This window comes from Citrus clementina, unplaced genomic scaffold (genome assembly GCF_000493195.1).
Source record: "Citrus clementina cultivar Clemenules unplaced genomic scaffold, Citrus_clementina_v1.0 scaffold_3, whole genome shotgun sequence".
Taxonomy (NCBI): domain Eukaryota; kingdom Viridiplantae; phylum Streptophyta; class Magnoliopsida; order Sapindales; family Rutaceae; genus Citrus; species Citrus x clementina.
In genome coordinates this window covers 11,704,556-11,716,733 of record NW_006262339.1, presented here as the reverse complement: position 1 = coordinate 11,716,733, position 12,178 = coordinate 11,704,556, and the positions used below count along the sequence as shown (strand labels likewise).

General features: G+C 33.2%; 1 protein-coding gene and 1 pseudogene across 1 annotated transcript; both read right to left on the bottom strand.

Moving 5' to 3' along the window:
• Positions 1-3,466: 3,466 nt before the first annotated feature.
• LOC18047264 (wall-associated receptor kinase-like 1) lies at positions 3,467-5,936 on the bottom strand. The gene is given in 3 exon segments (XM_024189322.1): positions 3,467-4,638; positions 4,780-4,917; positions 5,108-5,936. Coding segments are annotated over 3 exon segments (2,139 nt in total).
• A 2,643-nt stretch (positions 5,937-8,579) lies between these two features.
• On the bottom strand, positions 8,580-11,875 carry LOC112100275 (annotated as a pseudogene).
• Between the last annotated feature and the right edge of the window lie 303 nt (positions 11,876-12,178).

The following is a 12,178-nucleotide window of genomic DNA, read 5'->3' as shown; positions in this document are numbered from 1 at the left end:
ACTTAAGATTTCACAAAAAATATGCTGATAGAGTGTTATTTCGAAAATCATAGCCATTTGTACAAATTGATTTTGATTCTAGATTTTGAATATCTTAAACTAGAAGAATGTTTGGAACTTGTCTCAAGCTAAACGGATAAGATTTCAATTAATTACGATTTTTAAACTCAAATTTGAAAACCTGAAAATTTCTAATTTTAATGAAGAACATGAATTACAAATTTATCTTACCATAGCTAGATTTCTTCCAAAATTATGAAACTTGGATTAGCAACTTTTATATATGTCTAGAGTGATTTTGGAAATTTTCATGATTTTATGATAAAACAATAAATTGTTTTGTATTTTTAAAACAAGTATGTTTAAAATAGAAAGTTGTTTGACAGAATTGATGATGTCTGAAACGTAAATTATTTTTAATAGATTTTGAAAGAATTAAGTTATGAAATTTTAATCAATGAATTTCTAGTATGTTATCATATGCTCTTGAAAATTTGGGACTTTTCCAATAAGATAATAAATTATCAAAAATCGGAGAACATGGGTTGTTCTGTTTTGGGATCGAATATTGAGAGTATTTGAGGTTGAGTTTAGGATATGTTTAAAATGAGAAATTTGAGGACATTAGAATTATGATTAGGACTTGATTATATCTAATGAGAGTTTTATAAAGGATTTTTAGGTTGATGATATGAATACGCATTTGTTACATGTGGATGCCAAGAGGTAAGTAAACTAGACTTCTAAATGGATCACAATAAATTAATATGTATATGTTTTCCATGTTTGAAAAACCTACTTTTTATATGTATAGATATGATTTATATGTTTCTACCCATGTGTTTATGTGATGTGTTGTTATGTGTTGAGCATGATTATATGCATGGGCATATGTGTGTGTGAAAGTTCATTGGCATAAGCATGAACATGCAAAGCTTTTATAAAAAGTATGTTTAATAATATTGCATTTTGTAATTTTATGATTTGTACATGAATTTTGCTATTATACTTAGTTTTATGAGAGTTTCCGTTGGGGGCCACCACTTGAAGCCGTGTAGGGGCCACCTCTCGAGGGTCAGAGTGCCGCGAAGTGCAACGCATAGTGCAAAGTGCCAAGTATTGTGCAAAATGCCTTATGCATGATATGTATTTTATTGAAAGAAAATGTGAAAGTTTGAAAGCAACATAAAGAGATTTTGATGAATTCATTTTATAGTTTTTTAAAAATATCATGGCATATTATCTATTTACATAGTATATAAGTATGTATGTATTTTGGGATATGAAAAACCAGTTTGCTTATTGAGTTTTGTACTCACTATAGTTTATTGTGATTCAGTTTTCAAAAGTCAAGATTTATTCGTGATGAGTGAGGAGAAGACTTAAATTGAGGATGGTAGATGACTGTGCAAAATCTTTAAAGTCTCCCGCTATTTAAATATTGTATTTAAGACTTGAATTGTTGTTAATTGTAAAGAGATATTTAAGTACATAGGAGAGTTGTGGTTAGATTTGTTCTCAAAGTTGGGCTTGGGTGTTACAAGTGTGTAATGTTAGGCATAGTTCATTATTGCTGCACATAATTCATCCTTAATTAGTGTTATTTGCTTTTAAAAAAAATTGGGTATCGCTCTTCATTAATCTCTTTCATGTATTGTTGTTTGACAAAGAAATATTATTCTTTATTCTAGGTGTAAGTGTACGAAATTAGGTTTCGAAATTAGGTCTAGTAGCTCAGCTAGTAGGGCTACTTCCCAAGCATATAAATATTTCATCAAGGAATTCACTAAAGAAATTGGATTGGATTATAATAGAACTCAAATGAAAAACAAATAGGATTCTCTTAGAACTAATTGGAAATTGTGGAAGAAACAGATTGACTAGGAAACAGATTTAGGGTGGAATCATCGGTTAAGGACAGTTGATGCAAGTGAGGACCGGTAGGAAATGAAAATAAAGGAAAATTTGCAATTCAATAGAATTCAAAAAAATGGTATTGATTCAGAATTGGAGAAAAAACTAAATTAACTATTCAAATGCAGTGGCTACAAGTGACCTTGTTTGGTTTCCCTCATCTAGTTTCCTTTAGAGGGTAATGAGGCATCTGAATCTCTTAATGTTGAGAGTATTGTTCACTCTAACGAGTGCTTTTGGGGTTTAAAACAAATAAGGAAGATTTTACAAAATATGTCAAGCCATACATTAAAGAAGCAGGTGAAGATAGTTATTACTACCATGGCCTTACATAATTACATCAGAGGATATTCACAAAATCATGATCATTTTGATGAAATAATGGATAAGCTAAATCATAATAATAGTGAACATATAAGCTATATTGCATCTCCTAAAAAAAGTTATGATACAGTTGATAACAGAGCTCAAGATAAAATAATCTTCAGAGATGGCGTTGCCGCAAGTTTAATGGAGGCATGACAATAGAAATGTTTATAAGAATTTTGTAATTAATTACATTTTAATTTTATAATGTTATGTTGTATGATCTTTATTAGACATATTTAGTATAATTTATTTCTTCAATCAATGTGTAAAATTAGAATTTATTTATTTTCAATTTTAAATTATTTTGTTTTAAAAAATATTTATTACAACTTGTATAGAAAAATAAATTTGATTAATTAAATATTAATCTAATTTGTCAAAGTAATAAACACAATCATATGTTAATATAATAATTCAAAATATGAAAACTAATTTGATTAATTAATAATTAAAATTAATATTATTTAAAATTAATTATTACAAATATTCATCAATTTCCACTCTACAGGTATTAAATTTACCAAACACCATAGCTTCCACTCCACAACTATTAAAATTTACCAAACACCACCAGCTTGTACACCACAACTCTGACTTTTACTTCACAATAACTGCAGATTAAAAGTTATAGCACCTCAGTTCCAAACGTAGAGTACATATTGTCAGCAAAATCAATCAAGGCAAAGTTGCTATTAGCAATACAATGGCACGAAGTGATGATTCACTTATGGTACTGGAAACACAGAACCGGGTTACAATGTAAGCGTATGAACTAGGAACGAACTGGACTCATTATATGTGTCGCATAAGTTCCACGTAGGATGTCATGTCAGCATCTCCTGTTCCACTTGTATGCAGACTCAGATGCTGAGATGTCCAACTCCTTCAGCTTCAAAGTTCGAGTGCAGGGTCCTCTGTTTCTTGAAGCACAGGGCCCCTAAATAATGGTAGCATTAGAGGCTTACTTCTTAGATCTTTAAATATGTTTGCCACCAGATGCTTTGTTGGAGTCGACCTTGTAAATTTATTTCTCCACTCACTACTTACAAAGTGAACATCAAACTCAGTATATTTTGATCTAGAGTGAAATTTTAACCACAAGAGAAGCATAATGCAAAAGTCCACAACTAAATTTATTTTGAAATGAAATAATTACATTTCAAAGGGAAGAATTTCCCTTTAATCACCACTTGTTTGAAAGCAAAGGGTCAGCATCTACAGAAAAAGCAACAGCATTTAAAATTGCCCGTGGAAGATGAACCATTTCAAAATTGCCACCCACAAAATCAATGCCTTCACAATTTTGAGGTCCGATTGAAACTCTAATGCCCCCTAATTCAAATACTACTTCTTTCATTGTAGGTCTCATCCTCCCATTTAAGTTCAAGCATCTTTCTGCAAGCATAACAACGGTAATAATCTCTTCTTCCTTGGCTTCCTTAAGAACTTGAGCATCAAGCATGTCAAACAAACAGTTCTCTTTCATTGCTCAGAGAAAATACCCTGCTAAACTTTTATCTTCTTCGGTGTCAGTTGAACGGATAGGTTTTTGTCCAGTTAAAAGCTCAACAAAAACAACTCCAAAACTATAAACATCACCCTTCTTTGTAAATTGACTTGACCGAAAGTACTCTAGATCTAGATATCCAAAAGTTCCTTGTACTTGTGTGGTCAAATGAGTTTGATCAATCGTTATATATCTAGAAGCCCCAAAATCTGAAATTTTTGCTCGAAATTTATCATCCAAAAGTATATTTGCAGACTCGATGTCTCGATGATAAATAGGAATAGAAGTTGTTGAATGCAAATAGGACAAAGCACCTGAAACTTCTACAGCAATGCGTAAACGCATTTCCCATGTGATTGTGAACTCCTCAGTTTGGTCGTGTATATATCGATAGAGAGTTCTATTTGGAATAAATTCATACACCAAAAGAGGAACCTCTGTCTCCAAGTAGCATCCGAACAATTTAACAATATTTATGTGGTTAATTTGAGTTAAAATTACCACCTCATTGATGAATTGCTCAACATTACCCTCATCCACTAATTTGGATTTTTTCACAGCCGCAATTCTTCCATCTGCCAACATTCCTTTGTACACTGTGCCCTGGACTCCTTGACCAAGGATTCGATTGGTATTGAAGTTGTCAGTAGCCATTTCTAATTCCATTGAAGTAAACAATTTTGTTTTCTCAATATTACCTTCATTTGATGAGGACTGTTGCTGCAATAATAAACTACCATTTCTTTTAAAGAAATTCTGCTTGAGCTTGGTTTCTCTTCTTTTAACGAACTTGTATAACCACCATGTTCCAATTAGTAAGAACAACATTCCAAGCCCACTACTGCAACCTGCAACACTCCAGGCCAAGAATATTTAATGCACGTTCGAGGTGATTTATGCCAAGGAACTGTTTAGTCTGTTAAGTTTGTGAGCCTCTATATATGGGGTAAGTTATTCTGTCGATAAAATCTGCAAATTCCAATACTTACCTATAATAATGAATTTGAGAGAATTTTTGTGCATACTAAGATTTTGGTCGCAGTATCCAACGCTCGGATTTGAAAAGTAACCTTTGGGACATTCCGATGAGCAATTGTCGCGGCTTGTGGTATTACAGAGCAAGTCTCCTAAACAAACCCAAAAAATGAAATAGAATATCAAATTAAATCACGGCTATACATAAATCTTGCCTTCTTTACATATGCGAATTCTGCAATTACCGTCCCTAATTTTGTGTTAGATACGTAGTTGGTTCGAGGAAATAAAGTAATTACACTTCATATATGAAATTAATTTAATTAGTAGTCGAAACTGTACCTAAGCAATATCCATGGCGGTGTGGGCCAACGCTTGTTTCCCTATTGCGAAGGCAAAAGTGGTCTGAGCTTAATTGTATTAAACATATATTGTCCTTGTTACAAGTAGTTTTCGAATTATATTCTTCATAACAATATCCTCTAGACTCAGCCCACTTCAACAGTGCAGGAACTTGTCCGTGATCTTTCAAAACGTGAGGATTCTTCATGTACTTTGAGTTGATCCAATCTTCTTCAACAATGGAAACAGAGTGACATTCCTGAGGAATACTTTTAGGATAAAAACTAGATATTTCTGCATTGGAAACCTGAGTAATATTTTTAGGAAGGGCGCACAGGAAATCGTAGCAACCAGGGTTGAGAGCAGGATCACAATTGCTAATCGAAAGGCACCCACCAAAAACGGATGAATCATTCTGTCGCTTAATAATCGTAGTATAGTTGTTGCAACCTATGGCTGTGAATCTATTGTCCCACGGAGAAAATGTAAAAGGGCTAGCTGAAAGACTGACCCCTTCAGCATTGCTCGTCAGGTTGCTGCTCTTCAAAGAAATTACAGGAATGTTTGCCCTAATGTTGGATACACCATAAACATGATTGTCCAATACTTGCAGGTTGTTGATGCTCGCAAGAAAAGCTTTTGGGGAGCCAGAAGAGTAATCGCAGATTACTTCAAAACGCTTATCAAAATAGCAACCCTTTCCGATTCCGAAGGGGTACCTGATAGTGACATTCCCACAATCATATTGGCATAAATCTTTTGATGCTTTGATTGGCCATAATAGCAAAAACATCGATCGCAACAACACCAGATAATGATGAACAACCATTCTCAATATTTTTACTCGAAAAAATGAAGATTTAACAGAGCAATTGCATGCGTTGATCTGTAATTAAATCCCTTCTAGCTCCCCTTTAGCTTTTATCCCAATACCATGAAAGTCGTGCAAGTCAACTTGACTTTTAATTAACCCTGGCCCTCTCAAGTCTACAAATTCTCCACCGTATATCTTCCATCTTTTCTTTTCTTTTCTTTTCTTTTTTTTTAAGAAAATGTGACTTTCGTTAAGGACCAATAATAATAATAATATAAATAAGAGTTATATCAAGTTTAAGTACAGTACATAAAGCAAATTTTAAAATCAAAGGAGACTAATTTGTTTCTCAAATTAAGGGAAAAAGAACACCTACATCCTCAAAGTTTGAGGAAATAGTCACAAAAACTCCCAAATTTTCAATAATCGACGCCAAGATTTCTTTTTGACGGTGATATCCTTTGACTTTATAAATCCAAAAAAATTGACCCCAAAATTTTATAATAAATAGAAATATGGCATCAAAATAAATGTAATAATATATGCATTTTAAATTTATTTTAATATTTTAATATTTTACAATCTATTAGACCTATTTTATTATATTAAAGTAATTTTTAATAATAAATAGAAACATAATATTAAAATAAAAAAAATTAAAAATTAAAATTATTTTGAATATTATGTAAAAAATAATTTTGATCTTATTAATAGGGATATTATTTGTTAATTGAAAATTTTATTTAACCCAAAGATTTATTTAAAATCTTTATAGTAAATACAAATATATTATTAAAATAAATATAATAATTTAAAATTTTAATATTATTTTAAATTTTAAAAATAATTTAATATTATTAGTCTACTAGATAGATTATATTATTTATATTAAATTTGTATTAATTATAAAAACTTTAAAGTCAATTTTCTAATTACTAAGTTCAAAGGATATTATGGTAAAAAAAGAATTTTAGTGTCCCTTTTTAAAAACTTAGGAGTTTTGCGATCATTTCCTCAAACTTTAGGGTGTAGGTGTCCTTTTTCTCAAATTAAAATCTAAAGAAACACCAGAGGAACCAATCTTAGCTACTAGAAAACACTAGAAAACACAATTCTAACAATAAAATGCAAACAAACAACCAAAAACAAAAAACAAAATCCACAAAATGCAACAAAAAAACCAACCTTAGGATTCACTAGAAAATCTCTCAATAAGCCCTTGACCTAGGCCATCAGAACTTCGCCTGAGGTCATCGGAACCTCAATGTACCACTATTAAAGCCATCAACAGCTTCAATGTAGTCATACTATTCCAATCCAAATACTGACACAATCCCGATCTGGACATTGAAACAACACCGTCTATGTAGACCACCGCACGAGCAGTATAAAATCTTACAAAACAACAAAACATAAAAACGTACAATAACAGAAGCAAATACAAAAATAAAACAAAAGAAATATAGAAGAGAAATAGAAAATAGGAAAAAAGAAAAGACCTACTGGTTCCCTCCCCGGCCTAAACTACTTTAGCATAATTTTTTGCTATAGTGATGGGCAATTGGCGACATGGTGGCGGGAGGTAGCAGTGGAGAGGTGTGGCTGGTTCGCGGCTACGGTGGCTGGAAACAAAGAGTTGAAAAATAGATTTGAAAGTTTGGAGGTTTGAAAATGTGATGGCTGTGTAATTCAAGCTGGTTGATTGATCAAAGCTGGCGAATTTTAGCCTGTGGCAGAAAGGGTCTTAGCAGAGAGAGAGAGAGAGTTTTCGATTTACCATTAGTTATCTCTGGATATCATTTTTAACCAATAACGATTGTGACCCCACCAATTAAGTCCTAATTTGAGTCTCAAATTTTATACGTAGTTCATGTATTGGATAATAAATTTTATAACTGATAAAATAAATATTTTACTATCCACTAAATAAATACCACATCCATTAGTACTCAAGTTGAGATTCCCTTAGCATTATTCTTTTACCACTAATCTAAATAAATTTGGCTCTAATAAAATATTAGAGATTTCATGGGTCTAAGCCATACTCAAAATCTAACTAAAAAATTGAGGATCGTTCAAACTTAATATATTTGACCTAAGATTCACTCACAAATGATGTAGGGTATTTTTTTCTATCAATTTGTATTCGGATAAAAGGATATTTAACCCATAAAATACAAGAAAGCGCATTGATCTTTATTTCCTCCCATCTTCCTTTTGACTTTATTTCACTACCAAGAAAGTCCTGCATAACAATAAGCTAAAATTCCAACATGCCACTCTGGAGTTTATTTAACGTTCGCCCTCTTAAGTACTCAAGTTGTTCTCTCCTATTTACTCAGAGATATTAGGTGGCATAGCTCTAAAGTTCTTGCACTTTAGACCGAGAGATCATATCATCTTGCATTTGTAAACTTCAACTAAGAAATTAATTTCAAAAGATTTTTCCTTGATCTCCTCTAGTTGCCTAAAAAAAAAAAAGGAAAACGCAGCGCATGCAATGAAATAGTGGAAATTTTGATTGAAATGACTTGGAAGTTTTTAATTACAAATGATGGTACCCAAAGAAACTCTAGCGATACAAGAATGATAATATTGGAAAAGTCTCACAATCTTATTTATGAAAGGCAAACAGTTTCAAGGCAATTCTTCTCTTTATCACCATTTGTTTGAAATTAAAGGGTCGGCATCTACAGAAACTGAGACACTATTTAAACTTGACCCACTAGAAGATGAATTTCTTCCGAAATCATGTCCAGTAATGTCACCATCCACAAAATCAGTCTCTTCACAATTTTGCTGCAAAATGGAAGGTCCAATTGATTCTCTTATACCCCGTAATTCAAATGCCACTTCTTTCATCGTAGGTCTCTTCCTCCCATTCAAGTTCAAGCACCTTTTTGCAAGCATAGCAACGGTAATAATCTCTTTTTTTTCAGCTTCCTTAAGAACTCGATCATCAAGGACTTCAAACAGACGGTTCTCTTTCATTGCTTGGATAAAATATCTTGCTAAACTCCTATCCTCTTCAGCGTCAGTTGAACGGATAGGTTTCTGTCCAGTTAAAAGCTCAACAAGAACTACACCAAAACTATAAACATCACTTTTTTCTGTAAAATGACTTGACCGAAAGTATTCTGGATCTAGATATCCAAAAGTTCCTTGTACTTGAGTGGTCAAGTGAGTTTGATCAATTGTTATAGATCTAGAAGCCCCAAAATCTGAAACTTTGGCTCGATATTTATCATCCAAAAGTACGTTTGCGGACTTGATGTCTCGATAATAAATAGGAATAGATGCAGTTGAATGCAGATAAGATAGAGCACCTGAAACTTCAACAGCAATGGATAAACACATTTCCCATGTGATTGGAAACTCCTCGAATCAATAGTGTATGTATTGATTGAGACTTCCATTTGGAATAAATTCATACACCAAAAGAGGAACTTTTGTCTCCAAGCAACATCCCAACAACTTAACATTTCTGTGGTTAATTTGAGATAAAATTACTGTCAAAGTTGGCTGCATCTAGAAGTGTTTGGCATGGCTGCATCTAGAAGACAAGAAAGGTTGGCACTTGGCTTTGAAAATTGAACATGGTTTTTACCCACCAAGCTTTGATGAACATGGTTTTGAAGAAGTTTTTTGATACCCACGGCTTGACTTCCTTGGCCTTCATTTTGCTATAAATACAAGTGCAAATGAAGAGCTTCATTCATTCCATTTTAGAGAGCAATTAAGGGAGTTGAGAGAGAGTTTAAGAGCTTGAATTTATAAGCTCTTATTTTAGTGATTTAAGAGTTTGGGTGTATTGGGGTTTTGGGTAGTGAGCTAAAATACTACAATACTTGTAACTCCTTTTCACTAGTAAAATATTTCCTTCTGTTTTCGCCCGTGGACGTAGGCTAAAAGCCGAACCACGTAATTTCTGGTGTCCTCTAGTGTGCTTGTTCTTTATTTTATTTCCAATTTTATTTTAGCTGCGGTCCTGCTACACCCACCAATTTCCTAACAATTACTACCTCATTGATGAATTGCTCGAGATTACTCTCATCCAATATTTTAGCTTTTTTAACAGCCACAATTCGTCCATCTACTAGCATTCCTTTGTATACAATACCTTGGCCTCCTTGACCAAGCATTCAATTGGCATTGTAGTTGTCGGTGGCTTTCTCCAAGTCTTTTGAAGTAAATAACTTCATTTTCTCAATATTACCTTCATTGCAAGACAATTCTTGTTGTAATAATAAACCACTTCATTTTCTCAATATTACCTTCATTGGAAGACAATTCTTGTTGTAATATAATAAACCACCATTTTTTTTAAAGAATTTATGCTTGAGCCTGATTTCCCTTCTTTTTGTAAACTTGTACAACCACCATATTCCAATGAGTAGAAAGAATAACGCAAGCCCACCACCGCAACCTGCGGCTCTCGAGGACAATAATGAAACATATCATAATAGGAAAGATATCATCAAACTAAATGAACGTATAAACACTTAGTATTTTCATTTGAAATATATGTTGAAAAATATTATTAATTTATTATGATGTAAAATAAACGATCGACATGCATACCTATAATAATGAATTTAACCCGAGATTTGTTAGATCTGTTAGATTTGTTGAAAATTTTAATGCAACGGTACGAGAGACGATTATAACCGTCGGGACAATTGGAGCAATTGTAGCCGCTTGAGATATTACAGATCAAGTCACCTGCCCGGAAAATAACAAATAAAAATAAATCAAAGGGAAGATCAAACTAAATCATGGCTACAACTAAATAAAACTCCACCATTTTTAGTCTCTAATTCTTTGTTTACAAAGATAGTTACAGTAATGGGAAAACTTTACTCATTTACAAGTAATTTGATGGATATTTTAAAAATCAATAATTTCAATCATCTATTGGATGATAAATTTTACAACTCTTTTCTGATCATCTTACCATCCAACGGAGGACTGTTACATCATTTGACATTTAACTCTAGTAAACTCTAGGGTGCTCCAATAGCATTTTCCGTTTCTCATCACACTTATTGCTAATGTTCTTATGGAAATAGCATCTAAATGCTCCTGGAGCACCAAGGATTTTCCCTTTTCTTCTTGTCGTTCGGATATTCTCTTTGGGAAAAAAAAAAATTTCTCTTTAACACATAATCCAATATGTACCTGAGCAATATGCTTTCTCTAGGTTGTAGCCAGCAGAGCAAAGACATAAATGGCCTGAGCTTAATTGTGTTAAACAACCTGTTTTATCCGAATTACAAAAAATAGAATATGAGTTATATTCTTCAAAACAACCTTCTTGTTGATCTTTCAAATCATGAGGATCTTCAGGGTACTTGCTGTTGACCCAATGTTCATCAACCAGGAAAACAGACTGACATTTCTGAGGAATACTTTGAGAAAACAAGTATGATGTATTTACATTGAACAGATGAGTAATATTTCGAGGAAGGGCGCATAGGAAATCATAGCAAGCAGGGTAGAGAGTAGGATCACAAGTACAAATCGACAGACACCCATCAAACAGAGATGAACCGTTCCCTTGGTGATATCTCATTTTGCAGCCTATGGCAGCGAATTTATTGTCAGTCGAAAAGGAGAAAGGGGTACCTGATAAGTTGACGCTTTTAGCAATATTGCTTGTTCGCTTACTACTAACCGCGGCTCTTGAATCATTAGAGAGAATATCCACTAATTCTAGCCTGTTGACGCCAGGAAGAAAAGCTTTGGGAGTGCCAGAAGAGTGATCGCAGATTACTTCGTAACCCTTGTCAAAGTAGCACCCTTCTCCGATTCCGAAGGGGTAGCTGATGCTGACATTTCCACATTCAGTTGGACAGGGAAATCTTTCTGATGCTTTGATCGGCCTGAGGTGCAAAACAATAATCTGCAACAACACCAGACAAAGATGCACAGCCATTCGCCGCTTAAACTCAGTTTTCTTTAGTTCAGAAAGTGCATGTATAAGCTCCTATATTAATTCAGAAACTTTTCTCACCGACTAGAAAGTCCTGCATGTTAAAGCCAGAGATTAATTTCAGATTGCCAATCTTGACTTTTAATTACTTTGGGCCCTCTCAAGTCTTCTCCAAAGTCCGAAGACCATTCTCACATTCTAGTATTTGGGCACATCGTCAAGACGATGAGTACATCTTCAATTTAATAAATTCTGAGTCATGTATGTGTATGTATCATATCACCATTCGTCAACTTTAATTTAAAATTAATTTCAACAGATTTTT